The 27470-nt window shown below is 33.0% G+C and overlaps 2 protein-coding genes and 1 pseudogene across 2 annotated transcripts; all 3 read left to right on the top strand.

Moving 5' to 3' along the window:
* Positions 1-4871: 4871 nt before the first annotated feature.
* On the top strand, positions 4872-7477 carry LOC116114170 (the record flags this gene model as incomplete). The annotated part of the gene is made up of 3 exons (XM_031400319.1): positions 4872-4902; positions 5627-6150; positions 6576-7477. Coding segments are annotated over 3 exons (1260 nt in total), but the record flags the coding sequence as incomplete, so codon positions are not given.
* Positions 7478-19634: 12157 nt separating this feature from the next.
* Positions 19635-22830, top strand: LOC116114169 (B3 domain-containing transcription factor NGA4-like). Its single transcript, XM_031400317.1, has 4 exons — positions 19635-19979; positions 20113-20130; positions 22560-22619; positions 22735-22830. Exons 1-4 carry the CDS (start codon positions 19635-19637, stop codon positions 22828-22830), a joined length of 519 nt encoding a protein of 172 aa, XP_031256177.1.
* Positions 22831-23288: 458 nt separating this feature from the next.
* LOC116114168 lies at positions 23289-27100 on the top strand (annotated as a pseudogene).
* The last annotated feature ends 370 nt before the right edge of the window (positions 27101-27470 follow it).

The raw sequence follows: 27470 nt of genomic DNA, 5'->3' as shown, positions 1-27470 counted from the left end.
TTCGCAGTAATATTCTCTGGAGAGTTGGTTATAATCCCAAAATAATTGGGCTTTGGGTTATAATCAGTTGGCAATCTAAAATTCACTTCAGGCCTTCTGTCTCCTAATTGGATTGGACTTAAGTGTTGACTTAAGCCCAACTTCTCTATTGGACTTTTTTTAGCTGACTTATTAGAAGAACTAGAGCCCTCACAATTCTGTCTAGTTTGCATAAGATTAGAGAAGCCCACATTGTTTAGGTCCAATGGCATATTACCACAATTAATACCAACATTCTCCTTTAACTCATCAGAATCATTGCCCGCATTGTGATTATGGCCTCCCATCAGAACTTGAGAACGAGTTGCTGCCATTCTCTGGATTTGTGAGGAATTAGGCGTAGCCAATTACCTCCAGATTTGGTTTTGTAATAAAATGGTTGGGTTAGGTGGCCTTGAAGCTTGTGATGTAGCCCCTTGATTATCTGTTTTTGTCACATTGCAATTAATGCCACTGCAGTCAAAGTAATTTTCTCTTTCCTCAACTCTAACATTTTGCTTCCCCCCTCCATGAACATGATTTTGCTTGCTTCCTTCAAACTCTTCTATCAAGGATCTTGCTTGTGATGTTCCCAGGAAGGCACCATACTTTGACTTGGTAGTATCGTAAGGGCATACTGTTTTGGCTTCGTTACAACTTTTCTGTTCATGGCCTATCCTGCCATAGCCATAGTAAAAGTTCTGAAGTTTTTCATACTTAAAGAAAACCCATATGTTGCCTACTTCTTTCCTATTCACCCAAACCCTAGATGCTAGCGGTTTCGTAACATCAAGCAACATTCTCACCCTTAGAAAGTTGTGCACCAGTCTATCTTGAACCAATGAATTTTCAACCTGTAGAACCTCACCAATACAAGAGCTTATTTTTACTGCACTATTTGTGCTTAACTTAGCTAGCGATAAGACATGAATTTGAACCCAAAATGGAGCTCTGGTAAAATCAATCTCATATAGTAAGACATCAAGGACCCAACATTGTAGATTAAGGAGGGCTCCCAAAACATTCCATGGACTCTCTTGAAGGATCTATTTGGGTTTCTCCTCATCTACGAAAATAAACAAAAACATATTAGGGCCAAAATCAACAATAGACAGCCCTTGAGGCTCCCCCCATCCCTTACGAATCATGCCCTTGACAGTATTCTTATTCAGAATTTTGTCTGCCATAATTTTTCCTATCAGAGATCTTTTGGTGGTGAGAGAACTTGCATCACTTCTACCCTCTATTTCCAACACCAGATCATCAGTTGTATCTCGACTGCTGCCTCCTATCTCCAGCTGTGGATTGCTAATTGACATGGTAGAGAAAGAAGAACAAGATTGCAATAACTAGAAAACAATAATGAACGAGAACCTGAGCTTTACTCAGTAGCTGCTCTTATGCAGAAAATAGGAAATTCCCTAGTAGGGAGAATGGATAATCCGGAGATTTAAAGAGAAGCTAGTTATGGATTTGTTATTATTAAGTAAACATACTCTTTCCCAGCCCCCAGCTGGAATATGTTGGCCCGTTGCTGTGTTTTCAACGAGTAACAAGCCCAAGTTTAAGGCCTTAATGAGAGACAAGAGGTTATCGTTCGAAAGAGACTAAAAGCCTAGCCCATATATTGAACGCTCGTGCAGTAGGCCTAGGCTGATACCATAAATTGTTAAGATTGAATGTTACTTGATATGCAGTAACAAATTGAATCATTACCTGTAGCTGAAACAACATAAAATAACGGGAAAATGCATCTCCATAGTAATTTTTCAAAGATGCCGATTCTAATAAATGGAGGGTAAAATTTGACAATATGATATGGAATTGGAATTTACCTACTAATAAATGGAAGAAATATATGCACACACTAAACTACTTTTTAAATTCACCCCTTAAGTACATATAATTTTTCAATTTTTGATTTCAAATTTGATCAGTGCTCCACTTTTTCAATGCAAAATTAATATATTAATACCTTATTGAATAAAACACACAATAACAACAAATAAGTTAGTTAATAGTTGAATTATAAGATTAATTTTAAAATTTTTACGATTTATCTAGAAACACAAAAGCAAAAGTTATTGTAAGTACATGTATGTTTATTATTTAACTATAGAATCACGATAAACCATAAGTGATATGACATGACACGAATAATATAATTATATATTCACACTATATAGTTTGATGCAATAATGAATGTAATAATTACATAAAATCTATAAGCACAATCAAATATAAAAAATATATATCCTTAAGATTTATCGGTCTATAAATTGCGGCTATCCCAACAATATGATATAAAAAAAAATTGAAAAAATTACCCTTTAAAATATTATAACCAACTGAAAAAAGGAGATATTAAATAGTGAATTGAAATAGCAATAAATAGAATCATTTTGAATCTTAAAAGGCAAGCGAGGATGAGAAATTTCATATCCTCAACAATTACTGATCCTTCAATTTGAGTCAAATTGTGGCTACGCGACAATGAGAATTGAGATTACTTAAATTTGTCCAATTAGAAAATATTGACATAGTTATTTGTGTCAATATTACTAAAAATGGTTGTATTTCAATGTTTGATCTCAAGTGATCAAATATTAATATATGCTCTATGTGGTGTCGATAAATCAATACCACATTAGATACGATAAAAACTCAGAGATATATAAGATTTTTCTTGAAAAAATTACCTCAACAATATACGTGTATAATTATGATAAGTGTTGAACTACCCATACAAAAATAGATGGACTCTCAAAGATTAGGCCTATTTTTCAACCCTTTACACAAATTTTACTAAAAAAAAATAAAAAATACACTACATTAATTTGAGCAAGATTCTACAATTACACTAAAGTTGTTGCTCTCTCAATTTATTGCTCTCCTTAAACCCATTCCGCAACTCCAAGAACTTGTTAACAATCCTTTTGATCTTCCCATGAAGACAAAACCAATAATGCTTAACCAACACTATTTATATGATAAAAACTCTTTATTATTAAGAGTCTATCAATAAAAACAAGAGTTTAATAGACCCTTTATCATTTTAATATAAATTAAAGAGTGAGTTTAACTCTCTAGTCTCTACATATAGAGAGTCAAATTTCACTATCTATCTTAATTTTAATTAATAAACTTTAAGTTTCTATACATTTTATTTATTAATTATCTCTCTTGTTAAGTCTCTTTCTTGACATCTTTATTAAATTTAAAGAGTCCATTTGATTTAAATAAAAAATTTATTCTTTATATTTACAAATTAATGAAAATGATTTTTATTTATACGAAATATGCTTTTTAACATAAAGAGAGAGATACTCTTACATCATAGTAATAAACTCTAGGGGGGTGTTTGGCCGGGGTTTATGTGGGATTACTAGGGTAATTTCATCTTATATTACTTAATTACCATGTTTGGTTGTTAAGTAATATAAGATACCGATAATCTTCAAATACCAATAATGGTTACTATTAATAATATGGGAGGTAATCTGATTATCTTCATTTTCTTAGGTATTCTGAGATTACCAAGGTTATCATTTTTTGTTATAATTTTATTTCTTATTAATAAAAATTTTGGATAATAATACCCCTACTTTAAAATAATTGTAACCTGATTATCTCAATTTTCTTAAATGTCTTATAGTATTTGACTGCTTTGCTCTAAAAAAAAAAATTGTAAAAACCGGCGTTCTAAACATGATGCGACTTTACTTTGGATGCATTAGCTAATTTTTATAATAGCCCTACATTTTCAAATCAAACCCCCGCGCTCCAAATACCGGACTTTTCATTACTTACTACCTAATATTATTTAAAAATTTAACACTTACTACCCTTATGTGTGATGTCGTCAAAGAAAAAGTAACAGTTTATAAGTATTTTATTATTTTAGCCTTTATCGTGGTAGGAAAACAGTAATGACGTTATGGGTAAAGTAGTAAATTACCTTGTTACCCCTAAGTTGTTAGTAGTTATTTTTGACGGTGTAAGACGTAAGGGTAGTAAGTGTTGAAAGTCCTATATCTGCCACATTTGAATGATGTGAAAATCTAGGGTTGGTTTGTGACATTAGCCATTACAGAAATCAATAAAGAGTTTTACAAAACCTACATCGCGCGATTTCTCCCCCGGGAATCGCACCCTGAAATCCGCATTCTTCATCTGCCGGAAATAGCCGCCGGAAGCTTCTCGCCGTCGTCAGTTTACCACCGGTGCGAGCGAGGTTACGCCTTTCTCCGCCGGAGAGGTTTGACTTCTCCCAACACATTGTAATATTCAACTTTCTCATGTTATTAGATCAAATTTAAAAAGATTAAATTTGAATTTTCAATTAAATATGAGCCGATTTTTTCCTCTCGTTTCGTTTCTTACCGTTTCGCTTAACTTTGTATCATTGTTATTGTTATTTTAAAGATTTGAAATTGGATTAAATTTTGAGTATTTCTAAAGAAGAATAGCTGTAATTATGTTGTAAGAGTGAGAGTTCTTGAACTGGAACTGAGTGAAATTGAGAACTTGAGTGTCCAATTAGCGTGGCGACTTCTTTTTCTTGTGTAGCAGTCTTAAAAAATTTTGTTCTAATATTTTTGTTTTTGTTTTATTGATTTGTGCTAGAGGGGCAGTTACAGAGTTATAAGAAAACGAAATTACGTCCTCTTCTCTTATAGCATTTGGGGATTCGATTCTTGATACGGGCAACAAGAACATTTCACTGCATACAAGAAGGATTTATTGTGGAAAACCAGTTTTCTTTGTGTTAACATGGATGTTGTAACTTCAGCAGTTGAGAAAGTAAAGGGGTTTGCAATATCAAGCCAAAATTTCGTTAATGGCCTTATACATCGCCCGCAAAATTCATACAGCCACAATCCGGTATTTCTCTCTCACTTTTTCATTTATTGTTTATTAACATTGTATGCTGTTGCATTCTTGCTCTTATTATTGTTCTACTATAAACCCTTGTTTATACCTTGCCCAAAACACCAATCAGGTTGTGTTTAGCTGAAATAAATGAAAGAGGTGTAATCTTAAGTGCTAAAATAGTGGGAGCAGTTCTCGAGAAATCAGACGACTATTGGTTTGGTCTTTTTTGACTTGAGTCCTTTTTTCAAATTGGGTGCAACTCTGAGGGCTATGGTTTGAGACTTTGAGCCAAGATAGCATAAAATTGAATATACCATCCTTTTGCTGGTGATGTAGAAGAATTTAAAGTTAATTTTGACTTTCCTTTTGTAGTCCATACTTTCATTAGGATTTAGGTAATGAACGTTGCACCATAAACCCTTTTTCTATGCCCGGAAGTAGAATGGATCAATTTCATTTCAAGAATGTACATATGTTAGGCTTTCTAGAATAATTCTTTATACATGATGGACTAGTACTCTTAATTTAAGGTTTGGGACAATCTTTAGCCTCTTTTCTTAACTAAAATGTTATGTAATTTCACAATGTAACTTTACATAGGAGAACATTTCATTTAGAATCAAGCACACATATATTTTATATTGTGTTATAAAGTCTTGAGAGCTTGTGAAATATGGTCTGTATGTACATTTGGGATCACAGTTTATCTTTGACAAAGTCGGTGCTTCCATAGGTAGCGACAAACTGCATGTTGGAGCTTTACAACTCTTCCCATGGCATTATTTTCAGATTGAAATCTTGAAGCGGTTGCAAAGAGAAGCATTCTCAGATTTGATGAAACTCAGAGACAGACAAGACAAAGTTGAGCGAGTGCTTTCCTTCTATAAAACATCCAAGGGAAGTCCATTCCAAGAAGCTAGTACTCATGTAAGGGGAGAAGTTGATTTCCTGGGAGGTATATTGATGATGAGAGATATTGATTCGCAAAATTTGGATGCACTTGATAGAGCAGGAGTTAGGACTGGGATAACTTCAAGGTTTATTTTTGAAACAAGTCTTGGGCAGAATGATAGTCTTGTAGCAGAGTTGATAGCCAGTGAAACAGGCAAAGGAAACCTTGGTGATATTTCAGGAATCCCACTTTCTCTCACAAAACTATTGTATACAGCAAATGTTAGTGATTGGTGTTCGGCAACTGCAATACCAGTGGGAACTCAATGCAGAGATTTTGATATCACTAGGAACTCTTTCCAACAGGTATTATCTGTTCTTTATATACACCTCTAGTAACCTCAGTTAGATTAACATTAAAGATATTTCGCCTTCATATGAACTTGATTAGAGATCTTAAGCTGGAAAGAGAATGCACGTATCCTGATTCTTAATCTTTGTAATTATATTCTCCGGATGTCAAAATGTAGGACTTTTCTGCAGTATTATTTTGTCATTTATTTGTTTTGTTTCTAAGAATTCCTCTATTTGACAGATAAGTTAACTTGACTTATCATTTTTCCTTAGCGTGGTTCCATTTTCATTTTTGGAGATTGCAACTCTGTGGAATCTAGTTTTAAGTAGGATTCTTGGGTTCTCCATTTCATCACTTCAGTTGCTTTGTCATTGAAATTTTTTACTGCTCTAGATGATTTAGGTAATTAAAGAGGAATGTATTTTTTGTATGACAGGGAAAAGGCCTCACTTATATTTCATCTTTTGAGCCACCCCTATTGAGTCAGCATAATGGTAGTGCTATTGGCGTAACAGTTAGAAAATCAAATGTTGTTGCATCGTTGGGTCAATCTGTTTCTGGACTGAGAAGGCCACTGGGTTCTGATGGATTTGGACATTGCTTCAACACTTTTGGGCAAGTTGTTTGTCTGCTTCCAAGAGGAATAAGACTCTCTCTTATGGGTCTTCACCAAGTGCCTAAAGTACTGGATCACCGTCTCAGTCTCGGAGCCCTTACAATTCCAGTAGGCTTTTTGAAGCAGCACAAGTCTTCTGAGAGAATGGTTGAATCAGCTGCTGCTGCTCCTGTGTCTTTGAGAATAAACACCCCGGAAATGCCCTCAACTGGATCTATTGCTCTGAAGCTGGAATCAGAGCTTGATGACAGTACAAAAGTTGGAGGTTGGATTGAGATGCAAAACTCAAACTACAAGCATCTCCGTTGGGCTGTCACCGTGTCTGATAATCCCGAAGATGACATAGGATGGGGAGTAAGTCTCAGTGGGATTGAAGGTCCTAGAGGATGGGACCAATACCAGTTTGAATCTTTTGCAGATCTTAGCTTAGGGAAGAGATTCAACTTGAAACCGGGTGTTGCATATGTGGTGGATGGAGATGCCAAAACACTCGCCCTTATGCTTCGATGTAACTGGTCTCTCTGATTACCCTCGGGTTCCGGATATCCTTTTTGTATATTTTGTAGTTTTAGCACCTTCTTTTGAGTAGATTTTGGAGCTAGAAGAAAAAGAGAGAAGTGTTCATAACGGTGGGGATGTTATTTTAGTCACCTACAAGATCTAAACGTAAACTGGTCTGAACACCTTATTCTAAAATATCATATGGGTATCAGAATATTAGTGGCTCGTAGTCTTGTACTACAAGTTAATATATTTATGTCATCTATAATTTTTTATAATTCTCATTTATTTTTTATAATTAATATTATTGATATTTATTAAATTAAAAAAAATAAGTGACATTTATATAATAATTAATGGTACGGTTGATGTTGTACTCGGACAAACCAATATATGACATGTACTATACTAAATTCGTGGTAGGGAAAAATAAAAAAAAGTAGAGAAGTTACCTTCGTCCGAAAAAGTGTGAAACCTTCAACTTCAAATATCTGAAAGTGGATCCGAACGAACCATCTGGACTTGGAATTTAATTGAATTTGTGGTCATGACTCATGACAATTAAAGGGCAAAATCAGAAAGAGATGGCGATGAGATTATCTTAAAAATGCATGCAGTCAACGGTAGCTTTGTGGGTCAGTCAAGATGATAAGGTGAAATTGATGGGTGCTGAGAAATTATATAGGTGAGTTTCTTGAGAATTCAATGACAATCTCATCAATATTGCTTTTCCTAATCACCTCTATCATGTGTGACGATAGAAACTCTTTGATATATTATTTAATAGGCAAAAAAAATTAGATTATAAGTATTTGAGATATATTTAATGGATCTCTCAAATATGACAACATTCATTGTGTAAAAAATGAATTTATAAAATGAAGAAAAATCTTGAATATAAATAATACTGGATTTCTCTGTCACGCTATTTGAGAAACGAAATGGGTTGGCCCAGAACTATTGTATAGAGGCACAATATAATAAAAATCATACTAAGTATTTCAGCTCAGAAATTTGGGAAACGAAATGGGTTGGGCCAGAGGTATTGTATAGAGGCACAATATAAACAAAATCATACTAAGTATTTCAGCTCAGAAATTTGAGAAACGAAATGGGTTGGGCCAGAGTTATTGTATAGAGGCACAATATAAACAAAATCATACTAAGTATTTCAGCTCAGAAATTTGAGAAACGAAATGGGTTGGACCAGAGTTATTGTATAGAGGCACAATATAATCAAAGTCATACTAAGTATCCCTCCCCTTAAATGGAATTATAGAATTTACCAAAGGACATATAAATGGAATGGTGTCAGGTGATAATGGTTGTTGTATTGTTGACAGCAACAATAAATAATCACACGACCACCAATAATGGTAAGCGCATCTAAGCTTTTTCTGCTGCTTTTGTGTCCTTTGCAAGAACGGAAACCTAAATGGGCTTTCTGACGCTCTTCTTACCGGGGCTTCATTTAAATCGTATCTTCATTACACAGAATCAGAGTTTTTCTTTTTTTTTTTCCTTTTTTTTTTTTTTTTTTTGTAACTGGGGTATCTGAGCCAATTTACTTATACTTTAATTAATCTCCGAAGCCTATTAAAAGTCTTATAAGTCCAATATTCTTGATAAGTCACAAATATGATAGGTAATCCCAAGGTAATTTAAAGAAGTTAATAAATAAAGAAAACTTTCTCGATTATGAGGCCAATCCCTTAGGATTAATCGAAGTTCATATTAGGTTCGCTAAAAACATAATGCACAAGTACAATTACCAGTGGTTGGGCTTGGGCAACATTACCCTCACTTACCACCCACCCTTAGATCTTCGTACAAGGTATCTCTCCATCTAACCTTGAATTGAATTTCATATATAAAATGGATGTAAATAATTTTCTCACTTTTCTCATTGTTACAACTAGTATAGAATTTCAAGTGATTATAACGTCTTTAATGCTACTATAACTCAATGTATCTAGAAAGTATAATGCATATTAGTAGTTAATAGATATAGAATTTGTTATTGTTTAAGTAAACATACCCTTTCCCGGGTGGAATAGGTTGGGCCGTTGCTGTGTTTTCAAACCAAGCCCAAGCTTAAGGTCTTAATTGTTTTAAAGATACTAAAAGCCTAGCCCATATATTGAACGTTCATGCAATGGGCCTAGGCTCATTTTATAAATTGTTAAGATTTAATGTTACTTGATAGACAATAATGAACTGAATCATTACCTGTAGTCGAAATCGCATAAAATAATGAGAAGAATAATACAACACATATATTATTTTCATACAATATTTCCCCTACAACATTATGTGGCAAGATATGATTGGGTGAAAGTTTAATTTTAACTTCAAATTAGCCAATCATATCTTGCCACATAATGTTGTATGAAAATAATGTATATGTAGTATTACTCTAATGAGAAATGCATCTCCTTAGTAATTTTTCAAAGATGCCAATTTGAATAAAATGGAGGGTAAAATTGACAATATGATATGGAATTGGAATTTACCTACTAATGAATGGAAAGAATATATGCACACTTGAACTACTTTTTAAATTGTACATATAAATTTTCAATTTTCAATTTCAGATTTGATTAGTGCTCCACTTTTTCAATGTAAAATTAATATATTAATACTTAATTGAATAAAATATACAATAACAACAAAGACAAACCATATTGACATGACACAAATAATATAATTATATATTTATATGATACAGTTTGATGTGATAATGAATATAACCTTTACTTAAAGTCAGTAAATACAATCAAATATAATGATATATACCCTTAAGATTTGTCTGTCTATAAATTGCGGCTATCCCGACAATATGATATAAAAAAAATTTAAAAAATTATCCTTTAACATATTATAACTAACAAAAAATAGAGATCTTAAATATATAATTATATATTTATATGGTACAGTTTGATGCGAAAATTAATGTAATCTTTATTTAAAGTCAGTAAGTACAATCAAATAGAATGATATATATCTTTAAGATTTGTCGATCTATAAATTGCGGCTATCCCGACAATATAATATAAAAAAAAATTTAAAAATTATCCTTTAAAATATTATAACCAACAAAAAATGGAGATCTTAAATAGTGAATTGAAATAGCAATAAATAGGATCAATTTGAATCTTCAAAGGCAAGCGGGGATGAAAATTTCATATTATCAATAATACTAATCCTTCCATTTGAGTCAAATTGCGGCTTGAGATTACTTAAATTTGTCCAATTAAAGAACATTAAATAAAGAGAAGCCAAAAAAAATAAATAAATAAAGAGAAGCAAAAAAAAAAAAAAAAAAAAAAAAAAAAAGGAAAACTTAAATTGATAACAAATTGAAACAACAACAAAAGTAGTCGTTGAGACTTGACAGTAGCTTAAAAGTGCATGCACAAGAATTGAGTCCCTCACATCGAACAAATAAAATTGTGGCCGCCAGCCCGACAACGCGATGTGGTTTTTCTGGTTTTACCCAAATGATAATTACCCAAGTCAGCCATTAGAATAATTTTCAAGATTTAATTGAATGGGTTTTAGTCACAAGGGTCCCATCGCATCATTACTACATCTGGACATGCATGCAAAACGTAGCTAGCGAGGGGAAATGGGTTCATGAACATATACTGTCTATGACAGAAGTCACTCACATTAATCAAACACGTACACGGAATCACACAACAATAGTCTGTTTTTGGAAATTTCTGTAACCCATCATTAAATCCCATACAAATATTATGTAATTATTCAATTAACTCCATATAGATTCATTAATAAGCAATAAATATAAGTAAACGATAATGCCGACATCGTATTGATATAATAAGGTCCTAGGTGGTTCCTGTGTCGGTCTGAGCCATGTGCAACCTATGGCTATAACATGTTCTCAGCCACGTGGGGTAGTAGACTTTTAATGAAAATTTTAAAGACAGTTTTTCAATCAATATTATTAATTCACTTTCTAAGAGACTTTTTTAATCCACGATCATGTTTTAACTTTAAGAGATAAGATATTTTAAAATTTACAGCGCATTCAATGGTTATAAATCTTTCATTAATCCAATTATTAACTAGATATTTCCACTGCTCGATTGATATCAGTTCCTATTAATTAAAATCTAAATTAAAAAAGAGTCTTCTTCTTCTTCTTTTTTTATTTAACAAACGTGAAACATCATATGTATATCTTATATAATGAATAATTATATTCTTCATTTAACACTATGAGTGTATTAAAAGATAATATATCAAACCCTTGTTGGAATATTTGAAATATGAGTTGAGCTTTAACTAAAACACGTAAAAGAAGAGTTGCTTTGCTAAGGTGAATGCCTTTGTTTCAAGGATAAAAGGGGAATTGTGAGTATGGACAAAACCAAACTAATTATGCCTAGACTAAAAATGAATCAAACAAGTAATTAATGATTTTCTTTTTTAAAACAAAATTATGATAATGTGTTGGTATAAATTTGCCAGTGAAAATGTGCCACTTGATCCGTTTAAGAAAAATCGGCCATATATGTCGGCGCTGATGGTAGTGCTTGATGATGAACGTGCATCACGTTTAAGCAATTGTATCCTTTTCCCCACCTCAGGTGATCCCCCCACTTCTTTGTACCACTTTCTTTACGGCCAGTGTACTGTCACTGTTCAAACGTCGGCCTAACTAATTACAAATTCTTATCTCAGTAGCATTATTAATGCACTTAATTAGGCTGGTTAATGCCTCGCCATTGCATAACTTCTAAGATTATTAAAAGACCCATAAAAGGGTTTATTCCGAGAAATCGAAGACTTTATATGCAGATAATTAATGTGAAAGTTTCTTTTATTAGATCATCGGGTTGTAGTAATAAAATCCCATTGTGATTTTTTTGGTTAAATATCATAAAATACATGTTCAAAATCTTTAAAACATTTTGATAATATAAAAAACAAAATTGCTGACGAATGCGGGCCATTAACTTTATTTCACAGATTGTTTCAGCCAATATGTCCCGAGTCTTCGCTGTCAACAATGCACTTTGGTATAATAAAATGATCGTGCTTTGCAATTTAGTCCGATTAAGATGGTGACCTTAGTGGTCCTTAATTTGCCGTGACAACTGAAATATTTTATTTTATTTACATTTGAAAGGAAACTGGCGCGGTACATCATTGGAGAAACGAAATGGATTGGCCCAGAGCTGTTGTATAGAGACACAATATGATCAAAATCATACCAAGTATTTCAGCTCAGAGATTAATGATTTCAATCAAATTAATATAACTTAGAAGTTAAGAAAGATGCTGTGATTTGCTGCTTCATTCAATGGAGAATATACGCAAAAAGATTAAACAACATAGGTGTGATGACTTGAATAGAGATGTAAAATGACGTCAACTTGAGGAGGGATTTACTATTTTACTTTGCAAATTCATGAACCACTTATTAAGTGGCTGCCCAGGGAATTTTTACTTTTTTGAGAATAACACGAAATCGCATAGAAGGATCCTTTCGGCGATGAATCTACCCTTCTTTTTGGAGGCGACAAATCATCTTACGCAGAATTGCTACTGATTATCATCTTTGATTTTATCTTTCTCTCTTTGTCTAATTTATCTCTTGGATTCCAAGAGGGGGCAAAGCTACCCAGTATCCACCATACAAGATTATGCTTAGTTGACAATACAAACTGTCCTAAAGCTTTATTGATGTTTGATTTTGACACCAACGACTCACACATGTAAAGTGTTAAGTTGTTCTTAGAAATTACACATCAATGATTATGATCAGATACAAAAACTGAATAATAAATGAAAGATATAATTTTTAAAGTGGTTCGGATGCTTAAAGCAAATTCTACATTTACTGTTTTTTTTATATATGAAAGATTACAAGAGGTCGCGTATAGCGAACAGCGAGCAAAGATACAATAACTGAATATTCAAAGAGAATATCAAGTCAGTCTCTTTCTTGTGGGTTATCTTTACTCTGAAAATAAATATTACAATCAGAATGAGGGTTCAGGATCAGAATCCCGAAAATGAGAGGGAGAGTCTTTTATTTATAGTAAAAGAATTTAAGGTAATAATTATAAATCTGTAAGTGGGTAGTCTTTTATTACCTTTCATTGACTGGTAATTTAGGAAATATCTTCAAATTACTTAGGGTTTGGATAAGTATGCAGCTCTCAATCATTCATAGACAAAATCTAAATATGTCAAGTTGATGATAGCCATGGTCTTTCTATCATAGGGTCACGTGATAGCCCTTAAATAGTGTAAAACCTTTCTAACTTTGATTAACACCTGCTAACGTAGGTTAACATCAAACCCTAAGTTTTGTAGTCATAACAATCCTAAAATTTCAAGAGCGTGCTAATGCAACAGTATACGGCCAGAGAATAGAGGCGCCCCTTTTTATCGTAACCGAAGGCGAGTGGAATAAGTGAGGTTGTCGTGTAAAATAAGTTGCAGTCCACATAAATATACAGTATGTTACGAATGGGCCTAATGCCTGGCTGTTGTAACTTTTATTATGATAACTACGTTGACTGATAAGTCTAGACTACTATATGGTCTATACTGGCTTGCGTTTATTACAAACTTGGAAAATAAACATGTTTGCACATTGCCATAGAATGAGAATATGGGAAAAAGGGATGTATCGAACTTCACAATGTAATTAATGTACGAAAAGGTATGTATGAAAGTATTAAGGACGTACATTGACTTCTCGCCCATTGATTACTTTTCCTCTCCACTGAATATCTAGCTAATTAAGTCAATCTATCATCTTCAGCTCTAGCAAAATTCCCACAACCTTAAAAAATGGTCTTATTTTTAACAAAATCCATGTATTAATGTCCAACAAAACTTCTTGTTTCTATTCCTTTAAAATAAAAATAAATTAATGTGGGGTTATAGTCATTTCACCGACTGAAATTTAAAGTGCTGGATTAGACAGGCAAATGGACACCCGTGACCATTACCAAAACAGTTATCGGATAATCAAACAGCTTATTTCAATTGACAAGCCTCACCGAGGAGAAGTCAGCTCAATTTTTTTTTTATCTGAATTATGTCACGCATTTACGACTACCAAGTCTCACGTGGTTACTAATTAGAGTACAAAATTTGTCACTTCTGTAACTCTTTTTAATTAATTAAATTGAAAAGTTTGTATCTCATCATGGTTTTTTCCTTTTCTACACAATCTGATTTACACGAGTTTTGTTTTATTTATGCAACCACTAATTACATGATTTAAATGAAGAATTATTTAATAACGGCTTTAATATTTATGTTTTATAATACATAAATGTCAACCAGGCATGCTTAACGCCTTAACAGATAGGGTTACTGTTATTCTATTCCAATATTGAGTCAGACAGACGTTCACGTTATTGTGAAAAATTCATAATATTTGAATGAATTAAAGTTTGTTTAGTTGTTAATTAATACACTTATCAAATTAGGTTCTGATTGGAGCAAACTTGTCACGCAATATGTGTTTTGGTTGCAGTGAGACGTTAACGTAATTAACCTTATACACATGTATCACATTTGCACAATAGATCTTTAAATCATGCTCTCTTGAGATTACTGTTTAGTTCATGTCTAAGTTATGATTAAAGATAAAGTTTATTTTTTCCCACCCAAATAATATACTTTTCCACTCACAGACTTTTAAAATATCACTTTAGTATTTAAATTTATATTCTGAAAATGAACATAGAGCAAACTCGATCCAGACTGTTAGGCATTTTGAAGAAGAGAGACGGATGAGTCTTTTAGTGGTGAAAAGTTAGATTTATGTGATTGGGATTGATCAGAATTTGACTTTGTCTGGTGACTGCGCAAACCTTAATAGCTTAATTGTCGGCAATTGACAAAGTTGGTAGGAATAGAATTTGAAGGGTTTTAGTGAGTGATGATTGGGAAAGAGAATGGTGATGGTGTGAGGTCGCAACGATGTCAGGATCGGAAACGAGATATAAATTTGGATAATAAAATGGTATTTTAAAAAATTATAGATAGAAAAGTGTTATTAAACCATTATTCGGATTAGAAAAAGTTATTTACTCTTAAAAATAAGATCTATATAACAATAATTGTATATGTCATTATCCTTAACCTTAAACATCGCTTAGAAAGCAAAGAAGAGACTTTGTTTGTTAAATTATCATAAATCACTTTCATAACAAATATTTTATGTATAATTAAATCACTAGCTGCAAATATCATTGTCTATTAATACTGTACAAGGAAAACAGACGCTTTGTCTGGCTGGTTTAGTGGACTTCCAACCAACGTGATTCAAATTCCAGTAATCACACGTCATCCGCTGAATCAGAAGGAGTACTTGAAATCAAATTACAGGATTACCCTTTTTGACTTTTTCCAGGAAGGTGACAACTAGATGTATGGGAGAGTGGAATTATCAAATCTTGTCCTTGCCGGTGCCCTTGTATAGTAAACGATGACTGCCCTTGGAGAATAATCAAGCGTACTAATATTTCAAAGTTTAAATTAATTGACCCAATAAAGAATCTGAAAATAAACTAGTCGATAAAAATAATGTTGCTTCTTGTATAGTAAGTGTTGCTTCTTTCCATGTCCAGGAATTAAAGGTTAATATCTTATCCATTTAATAAATTAGTAATAATTTGTGGTGGATCTTTACCTGTTGCATAGATGTTGTAGACTTGTAGCCTATTCTAGTAAAGTCATACGCAGTTTTTAAAATATCAAGGGTTCTGGGTCCAGTTATACAAATACGATGATGTACAATGAGAATAACGCCGATAATGGCAAGTCCAATCAAAGTCCCTCTCAACTCTCAAGTCTCGACAAGATAAAATCTAACCAAGAATAACAAGATAAAATCTAATCAAGATTAACCATGAAAAACTATCTCGTTTGAAATATTTAGACCTATTATTTAAAAGATTTTTTATTCGAATTTTCACGATTATTAATAAAAAAAGATAATCACTAAAAATTTATCTGACCATTAATTTTAGAATCTTGATAAACTTATTAAGATATGTATAAGTTGATTTGATCACTCTCAAATATATATATATATATAATTGAATCATATATTTAATTTCATTCCAAAACCCAGTTTGTTTTACTTTCAAAGGACGAAAGCATGTTCAATGAAATAAAAACAAGATCTGAAACGTTGGAAGAAAACAAAGTAGCTTGGAGAATTAATAATAAAATTAATTTTCAGGCTATAAAACAAAATGGTCATTACGTCTACCATTCCAAAATGCCCTAAATTTAGATAGATTGTATTCCTTCTTTATTACCCCACCATATATATTATCACCATTAATTCCAATCAAATTCGAATCACAATCACATTAAAAATTCGGACGCAATTTTCCAACATATGGCATAAGCCAAGATTCCGTTAATTGTAAAATTGAATTACGAATCACAATCACATTAAAAATTCGGACGCAATTTTCCAACATATGGCATAAGCCAAGATTCCGTTAATTGTAAAATTGAATTAAAAACTGTATTTATCTCAAAAATTAATTAAAATTAATTGTGACGCATAATAGTTTATTGGGCCTTTTTAAAGTAAATATAATAAATAAAAAATGTTATCTCACAGCTTAATTCAATTATAAGATTATTATATGTTTGATTTACTTAAACACGTTAACAGGAAAATCTCTCTATAGTAATATTTTATATAAGAATAAATTCTATATAGTCATAAAAAATTATATTCCCAACTTGTGATGGTTATAAATAAAAATAAATTCCATATTATAATAAGTTATAATTTTTTTAATTCCTATCTTAAAGAAAATTGTCTCTATATAGTAATAATTATGTGCATATTACAAAAAAAAAAAATTATTTGTTATATTAAAGGTTTAAGATAAAATAAAATATTTATTTAAAATTATTTAGGAGAATGATTTATGCTTTAGAGTTGTTACCACATCTTTTAACTTGCAGATACATTACTCGCTAGCATGAATATTTTCTTGTTGAAGCTAAAATATTTATAGCTTCTCAAGCATGTTTGGAGCTTATTGTTACAAAATTTTTTGTATTTTCGTACTATTATTCTCATGATTATTTTCTTTCTCTTCTTGTGTAATTGTAACAAAGATTTATTCTTTAGTTAAAGCTTACATGACTTATTGTTTATTTGAATGATTGATGAATACTTTAATATCCATTCAATTAGTGTAGTAAAGTTGTCAAATTTGATCACTCAATTCTACAATGATTATTTGATTCTTCTCATCCACTTTATTTATAACTTGCAATTCATCGATATCAGGAGTCTTAATTTTATAATGCTTAAAACAATTGACAATTGTCTGTGGCCTCACATCAATTTAACCATGCAGTAACTGTATTTACTATTCCATCAAGGACACTTATCTTCGCTGATTCTAAGACACAATCTTCTATTTGTTTTAAAAAATAGGCAATTGAAGTGTTCAATTGAAATCTTAATATTATTAAAACATGAACTGAAATCCTAATACTGTACTACTAAAACGTGAATTATAAAATAAGAAATTTTTGTAACTACACTTCTATTAAATTATAACCTGTTTATAGTAATAAAATTAATTAATCTCATAATTATGTTTATAAAGAGATTTTACTATAATAAGGATACTATAAATATAATAAATTTAATACTGTACTTAGTGCACTGAAATAAGTAAAAAAATTATTTATCTGGACAATAAAATAAAGAATTAGATAAAAAGAAAGGAATCTAGAAAATAAAAAGCAAAACAGTGGAAATTTTCCAGAATCTAGCCCTTTACTTGAAGGACCCCACGGCAAATCTGGCTTTAATAAAATCTTTTCAACTTCCCTTTTTGCATCCCAGCGATAAATCCACATCTAAAAGTCTAATTTTAGACAATATAAAGCAGGGCTATAATTGTCATTTCAGTCACATAAACTTCCAACCTAGAAAGGTTTATGTCATTTTAGCAACAATATATGGGCAAAACTGGTATTTCAGAAGTGAATATAAAAAAATATATGAATGGCAAAAAGTGGACGGCATTTTGTAACGCTTATATAATGCTTGAGCCAAAAGAATCTTCGCTCATCATATCCCCATTCGCCACCAAAGCCAAAGGAACAGCCATTGGGCAATTACTAAAATAATATTATTTAAAGCTACTCAGCCAGTCAGTCTCTCATCATTTTTGGTCAATTTTTTTTTTTCAGAGAAAAGACAGAGTGAAAGCGTGGAAATCGGTGAATTCGTAACGCCCTTCACTGAACTCCGTTCTGATTTCAGTTTCTCTTTCTCTTCTTTCTGTACAATTCGTTACTTCTGTATCCCTTCACTTCACCTTCTTCATTCTACCTCTCAGTCTCGCGCTACTGTCCCAGGTACTGTTGTTTCTCAATCTTTTTTTGTATTTTTTTCCACAATTTGTTACTCTATATTACGTCTTCCTTTTCTCAGATTAGTTTTCGAAGCTCCTGTATTACGTTTTACCAGTTTGGTTCTGTTCTATTTATGTATATGTGCGTGTTGACTTTTAGTTAACTATCAGTTTCTTTCTTTCTTTATTATTTTTTTAATTTCTATTTAAAANATGGTTTTGTTTTAATATTTATTCTACGGAAACAAGTTTTCTAATTAGATGATAAATGTTAATTCCAACTAATAGAATCTAAATAATCAATGGTTGATTCCATGGCCCACACTAGAAAGAAACAATAAAGATTGACTAAAACACTTCAATTAAATTCACTTGTTTCTCACTTTTGGAACTTCTTCAAGACAGAAGAAACAAAGACTAAAAATGAAATATAATAAACGAACTTCATCACTTAGTAGTTCAAACAGAAGTGTGGTATGCAAATGGTAGAGCTTTTTCTATCACCAGTCAAATGAAGTGACCATGCATTAATGTTCCGGATTCCAGTAAACAAACAAAATGATCAATGGTGCTTGTACCTTAATTTAATAATAAACAGTACAAGTTGGAAACGTGCAAAACCTTAATTTATCTGGCATTACCGTTGACAATCTTCTGTATCGACCAATGAGCGACCAAACATTCTCATTTCTTATTCCATAGATCATTAGAAACCTTTTACAAGCTTAATTTTGTTTTTTTTGTTTAGTTTTCAAACAAGAACTTTTTGTCAATTGTCAGCTTTTGTTGAATTTTTTGTTCTAGCAAAAGTTGATTGTTTCAATTACATAAAACACACACACTTTTAAGTGGTAGGGTAAAGACGATTTGATGTTAATCGGCGATATACATGTATTTAGTTCAGCAAACTGTCTATAAAAAGGCCAAAGAACCGAATAAAAATATCACCTATCTGATTAATTTATGTTAATTACTGATGGCGGAGTTGATCTTCTCAAAGGTTTTATCTACCACTGACACAAAGAATAGATTGGTTTTGCCAATGGAAGCCTTTCATCATTTCTTCCCTGAAGAAGAACATGTTAAATGTGTTCAATTTATGGTGATGGACTCAGACCAAAAGCAATACGAGTTTCGTTTGGCCACTCGAAACAAAGGTAAACATCCAAAGCGCGCGATAACTGGTGATTGGATTAATTTTGTTGCCAATAAAGGTCTTAAAGTTCGGGATAAAGTCATTCTTTATCAGCAGCAAGATGAAGCTGGTCGAGTGAAGTACACAATTGAAGTGAAGAAAGGGATCATAATATTTGGGAAATATGTACGTGAAGCTTGAGTAGCGGTGGCGTAATCTGTTGGTTAAGTTCTCATATGAGTTCTCAGTTTAAAATTCCTGAATTAATGTTATGAAGATCAGCTAGTTTGAGTTGTTATTGTTCTTCTTTTGTTAATAGTTGGATGGCGTGGATCAGGTACTATAAATATAAATAAAACATGTTCTACTTATGCAAATAAACCATTGAAATGTTGTTCTATTTTAGGTAAGTTCCCCAATGATTTAGGTGGATTTGTGAGATGGTGTCTTTAAAACAATATTCTTAAATATTAAGATTTTTTGGAATCTTCTGTTTTAGGGTATTAAACTACCAGTCCATCTTAGTCAAAACCATTGAAATAATAAAAGACATGTTTCCATCAGATATGACAGTTATGAGATGGTGTGGGTTGATATTAAATTATTATAAAATAAAATATCACATCACTTTGAAAAAGAGATGTGAATGTATGACGTTTGTTCATAATTTTCAGTCAATAAACATTATCAGTCATACTACCGGCTTCATCTCTCAATTTTTATGTTTCTCTCTTCGTTTTTATTGAATAATTCATGCTTCTCTATTAATGTTCTGTAATTCATACATTTTGTATTGTTTCTATTTTCTTGTTATGGTTCTTAGTCCTATTTGAGATAAGGTGTCCCATTAAGTCCTCTCTATCTATCTATCTATATATATATATATATAACAAAAACTCTTTATTGCCATTGATTGTATCACCAGACATCTATCAAGACTAATATTTTTGAGATAGACTATATCATCAATGAATTATAATAGTGGATTTGATCATCAACAGCTAGATCTGTGATTGTAAATCTAGTCTTTTTCGGTCAGATCTACGATGAATCTAGCTGAGAAATGCTAGATCGGCACACTACTAGCCAGAACTAGTCGGTAGATTTCAACAACCTTTTGACAGTGGTAACCAAAATCTGGGAAATGTGGATGGACGGGAGTGTTTGTCAATCTATAAACTTTTAATGTTGGGGGTGTTTGGTTAAATTAACAAACCTAAGAGGTTAAAAATAATCTAAATATTTTCAGAAAAAGCTATTAAAAAATGTACAAAAAACTTTTCAGAATATTACTCAACTCAACTTTTTTTCAAAAAACTATTCTAAAAATTGTCAAAATAGTAAACCAAACGGATCTTAGTTTCTGGGTCAACATAGAACCCTACCCTCAATTTAGCTTCACGTTTCAATTCGATTAGCTCTTTTCCTTGTATAATCAAAAGAATCTCAATCACTAAAAAAAAAAAAAACTCATAATGGAGAAATCAAACAAATAATAGTGAGAAAGAATGCAATGAGAACCTGCTCTGTGTACTCCTTTGCGTAGAGCATGGCCAGATTGAAAATCAGGTCCCTGCTCTCAGCGTTCTTCTTCTTGGTAGCTTCAAGCTCCTGATTCTGATCATTGTCGATCATCTGGGGGAAAAAATCATCACTTCCATCTTCACTATAATATCTTTGCCCGTCATATGTAACTTTAAAATTAATTTATATTCAGAAAACATAATGAACAAATGAAAAATTGCCAATCTCATAAACGTATGTGTAACTAGAACTTGAAATGATAATGCTTTTTCTTCTTTTCTCGATAACAAAATTAGTCTATATTCAATCTCATATGCACAATTACAAGTTCAATTGATGAAGTTTTTCTTCTTTTCTGGATATACAAATTCAAAGACTTAACGCATTATTTCTATCTAATCTTTTCAAACTCACATAAGCACAAAACAATCACAATAATACCCAGGGCCAGGATAAATTAAACAGATTAACACAACAACAAAATTTTGACATTGAAATTAGATGAGTATTGCAATTGGAGGTATGGGGCTTATCAGCTGATCGACGTCAGAGATCAAGGTGCTAACAAAAGTAGAGAAAACGAGTGTGTTAAGAAAGTTATATAAATAAGTAGTAATACTACACTCACAAACCCTGCACAAATGTGGGCCATGGGAAACTCGAATGGGGCAGTTTTTGGGCAGGAAGTAAATACTCTTTACTCTAATCTACTCTTGTTGATGCATTTCTCTAGTTATTCTTAATTTATTATTCTGTTTTGATAATATTTGGAAGTCATTTCAATTTATTTTCACTTGCTTTAAAGTTGTGAAATGAACTAAGAACATGGAAATCATCTCTTGCTTTGTGGGTATGTATATCTTCGGCTGTTCGACACCCAGATTGAAGCGGCGAGGTCTAGATGATTTTGAAATCAACTTCTCCTTATGGTTTATGTCTAAATTTTATTTTCTTGTAAATCTGATGTTTTATTACTTTAGAAATCAGGGCTTAAAACAGGGCAGCCTTGAAATTCAATGAAAATGATGCGGTCACCAAATTTTCACCAAGCTTGTATGAGGAAGAGATGACTGTTGACACTGGCACTGGTATTACTGGTATTAAATGGTTAATAATTTATCTTTAATTGTGTGTTACTAAGACTTTAATGTGAACTCTTAATGATTTCTCAAACAGTGGTGAATGAGAATCTTGAGCTGAATTTGGGAATTGCTCCTTTTCATTCGCTTGAGGACTGTTAAGGTGTCTGGGAACCCTCCTACCTGCAGTGGTGGATGTTCCCCTTCCTTTCCAGTCTATCAGGTAATTCCACTGTCTATTCATTAGCCGTTTGATCGTGATAGATATGAACTTTAATGCTTGACCGAATATGGAGTCCATTTTGTATTTTTTAATTATGTTTCTTGTTGATGTACAGCTTCCACACTTGTCTCACATTGTTGTTGGTTCATCTTTGTTGTATACAGGAAAGAGCAATAGAGAAGAACAATCCCACACAGGCATGGCAATCTGAGGCCAATTACAAGGGACCGCCTTGTGTGCCAGTCTGTCATCACTATCTTCTTCATGAGATTCACTGTTGTTCTAATCATTAGAAACATCAACACCAATAATGTCATCCTCCTCCATCTTCACCTCTTTGTTCATGCCCATAGAATCATCGGATTCTATCTTCTCACACGCAGATCTCCTGAAAATCATAGCGTCACATTTATGATCACCATCATAATTAAGAACTAAAAAATCCCCACACTTCACACAATTATCTTTGACAAAAATTTTCCAACCATGTTGAAAAAATACCTCATTACAAATTATATTCCAGACTCGCCACAACTTCCCCATAGATCATAACAGCGATTGGAAATCCATTGAAGTGTTCGACAAAAGCATCCGGGATCCTCTATAGTTCTTCCCAGCAGGGATATCTCCAGTCAAGTTTAGTTTTTCACCGATTGAACACAGATCTCCATGTCCAAGCCTGTGAAGACGAAGCCAACACAGTTCTTCAAAGTCGTCCTTCTAGCAACCCTTGAAGCCAAGAAGCTGGTAATTTCATCTTCAATTTTTTGTTTTTGTAGCAATTGTTCAAAATAGCTGTCATTTTACAGTCTGCCACACCAAGTATCATCTACATTCTTCTGTTTGAACCCTAAAAATACTTGAGTAATGCTATAAGCGTGGTGAGACTGAGACCAAATGACAAAGCATAGGCATGGATGATCATGACCAAAAATAACACTTTATTACTTGCCATCTTAGACGTTGAATGGGATTTGATCTGATTTTCTTTTAGATTGAAAACCTAAATTTCAAACTCAAATTTCTCATGTTAGAACCATACTGAGTTACAGATTAACCCGGTGTTACAAAAGTGTTTTAGTTGTTTGCTAGAGATGGACTGTGCTTTGATGAACTATATTAATTTTGGGTTAGTCACCCATGGGTTGTTAAACGTGAAAAGTTCTGCCTGTTTCTTATTTTGTGTGATTGAAAGTACAACCCTGGATTAATGAAAATACTTTATGACCTGCAGAGAGTTTCCTATTGGAAATGGGAAAGCCAATTTATATATAGCAGCAGGCAGTTCATAACAAAAGGGAGTCTAAGTGCAGGAACTACTACTACAATTGTCTACCGCAATTCACAATTTAAGAGTGGGATGAAGGCAATGCAGTCCCAGTGTTGCAGCCCTGATGAGGTAATATTTGGTCCTGATTACCAACAATCCTTGTATTGCCATCTCCTATGTGGCCTAATCTTTTGCGAAGAAATTCAACTTGTGTCTTCAACCTTTGCCCACAGTATTGTCCATGCCTTTCGGACATTCGAACTAGTTTGGGAGGAGCTATGTGCTGACATACAGAGAAGGTGTCCTCTCAAGTCGAGTCATTGTCCCTTCAATTCGAGCAGCAATGTCCAAAATACTGAAGCCAAATCCTGAATTGGCTGATTTGATTCATAAAAGATGCTCAAGATTGAGTAATTGGTATGGATTAATTCCAACACTTTTTCCTAATGCGAAGTATGTCTATGGGATATTAACTGGGTCAATGGAGCCGTATCTGAAAGAGTTGGGGCATTAAGAAGGGGAGCTGCATGGTGCTGATTATGGTTCTTCCGAAGGTTGGATTGGAGCAAATGTCAATCCAAGTTTGCCTCCTTAGTCGGCTACTTATGCTGTGCTTCCTAATACAGGATATTTTGAATTCCTCCCTCTCGGGTAGAATGTTGAGGGATCAGGTACTCTGCCTGGAGCCCAAGCCAGTGGGTTTGACTGAAGCCAAGGTTGGCGAAGAATATGAAATAATTGTCACCAATTTTGCAGGTAAAAAAGTTGTTGACAAGGATAATTTCTTGCTTTAAATTCAATGATTTGGAATCAGAATTGCTCTTACAACTTCAGCAATTAACAGTAAGCTGCATCTGGTATATATTTTAGCGTTTTAAGACACTGGTAGAGTTGACCATTATGCTCCCGTAACTTTGACTAATGATGAATTTATTGCGTTGTTTATTATGTGTTATTTCCTCAGCCATTACAAAGTACATCATGCTTGACTAAACTAGCAATCATTTAATAAGCATCTTGAAAACACAACCTTGATTTAAATGCTCAGAGATTATAGGAATTAAATAGCAGCTTCTATCCTGATGAAGTACTACCCATTTCCGTCCTGTCTTGCATTTTTTTATATTATTTTGATATCATGCTGTGTCACAAATGAGATTATATTTATGCCAGTTGACATACCCGAACTGACTGACACTCATGCATCTATTATTGTATAAACTACAGATTAAACACATACATATTTGGTTAATTGACGTACTTAACTATAGATTGTTCTAGGTGTTGGAGCCTTGGTAGAAAATCTTGGATGCTTTTGTCGAACACTTCAATGGATTTCCAATTGCTGTTGTGATCCAGAATATATAAGATGAAAAAGTTATGGCCTGTGAGTCTGGGATATATTTGTAATGAGGTATTTATTTAACATAGTTGACAAAATTATGTCAAAGATAATTGTGTGGAGCATGGGGATTTTTTAGTTTTTAACTATGATGTCGATCATAAATTCAATGTTATGATTTTTGAGAGATCTGTGTGTGAGAAGATAGAATCTGGTGATTCTATCAGTATGGACAAAAAGGTGAAGATGGAGGAGGATGACATTGTTGGTGTTGATGTTTCTGATAATGAGAGCAACAGTGAATATAGTGCAAGAAAAGAGGAGGAGAGGAGGAGAGGAGGTGGAGGATACAACATCAGCAGAAGAAGCAACAGCGACAACAAAGAGACAAGAAAAAATTTGGAAACAATGGTAAACATACCATAATTCTTTTGTGCTCTTCATTAAAAGGTAAACTACATTAAGATGTAATCACACCTTTGTAAGATAAACGTAACCTATTGTTAATTTGTTTTAGGAAGATCTAAGAAAAGGGCTGCGAAAAAGGATGGAGTGCGCGAAGGAGCTAATGATGTCTTGGCTAGTGTGGATGTAACATTGCCAACAATTAGTCCTATAATGAGCAATGCATCCATACTTGCAAAATTTTATATGAAATTAGGGATAATATATAAATTGTGATACTAAAGATTTGGTAAATGTTACCCTTTTTTTTATGTCTGGCTTGATAATGTTACTGGACGCATATGACCTCTGATTTCAATGATGTTTTCATTCAGAATAATATTATGAATACGAAATCTACATACAAAATTATGAGTTTATATGTGTATCATTTTTCTGGTTTGATAGGAATTGGGTGTTCGAATTGAACTCTGCATACAAAATTATCTGAAATTTGTTGATTCTAATGCAAATTCACGTCTGATGGCTGCTATGCATATTCAAAACTTCAGGACTAAGTAAACCGAAACAATTCAGGAACTCATAAAAGTTACGCCTGGTAGGATAACCCACACAACTGATCCTAATTGCCTTAAGAAGACCCTAAAAGGTATAAGGGAAAGCCAATTTACTTTAAGAGATGAGAAAAGCTATAAATTTGAACAAGCAAAATTAAACTAAAGTCTCATAAAAGGTTTGACAGGTTATTATAAAGCAGCTGAAGGCATGCATTAAGCACAATATACTCACACCACAGCGTAATTGTTGAATGACATTGAAATTCTCAAAAATAGCAGGCTTTAGAACATTATTTGGCTTTACACATCTGATGTAGTGAGGTTCTGTTGCACTCAAGGTCTCCATCAGAGATTGAAGTTGTAACTGCAGTTTAGATAATTGGCTATATGATGCACTGCTGTACTAAAATCCAGAAAGATTAAGAATTAGAGACTGCTCCAACACCATCACAGATACTCAAAACAAGGGAATTAGAAAAGGTAATGCACCCACATTACCTTCAAAAACCAATAGAAGTGCCATGAGGACACTTTCCAACCTCCATTACTGATCGATCCTCAACAGATGGGCAAAATTTGAATGTGAATTTACCTGGATCAGGACAGAATACTTGTACGCAAATGTGGTCGTTCACAAGTAAGTCTACTCAACTTTCTGATGTTCCAAACACACCATGAGTTCTGCAGTAACTTCTCAATATCAAGATGAGTTATTTGCAGCACCAGCTCATTAGCGAAGTCATTGGATTATTGTTCTTTGCTATTTTGCCAATGGCTATCATTGAACGTTCCTTGATCTTCTTGTTCGTGCAGGGTTTCTCGTATAGCTACAAATTTGCAGGCAACATCCAACACAAGCATAGGCATATTGGAAATGTTGTGCCCCCGCCCTTGGCATTTGCATTGAGACGAAAACTTAAAAGAGGCAGTAGAAAAGAAACACTCAACACTGTAGTTTTTCTATTCTTTGCACCCCAGCAAAAGTTGTACAGATTGATTACCAGCAGGCTTTGTCAGGCAGATATCCTTCATAACTCCATAGCCAAATATAAAAGCAAATGTATCTTGTGCTTTTGTTTTTGTTTTTTTCATTTTTTCAAAGCAATATAGCATTAAAGAACAACTATTGCAGAAGAAATTGGTGATCTTATCATGAGTTTCTAGTGAATAGATCTTATAATGATCCATTGCTTTCTCCTGTAAGATTGAATATTGTTGTAGCTGCCCTGATTGATAAAAATTTTAATGAAAAAAGATCTAATATTTGTACATAAGGA

This window comes from Pistacia vera, unplaced genomic scaffold (genome assembly GCF_008641045.1).
Source record: "Pistacia vera cultivar Batoury unplaced genomic scaffold, PisVer_v2 Contig701, whole genome shotgun sequence".
In the NCBI taxonomy this organism is placed as follows: Eukaryota; Viridiplantae; Streptophyta; class Magnoliopsida; order Sapindales; family Anacardiaceae; genus Pistacia; species Pistacia vera.
This window is presented reverse-complemented; position numbering and strand designations above follow the sequence as displayed.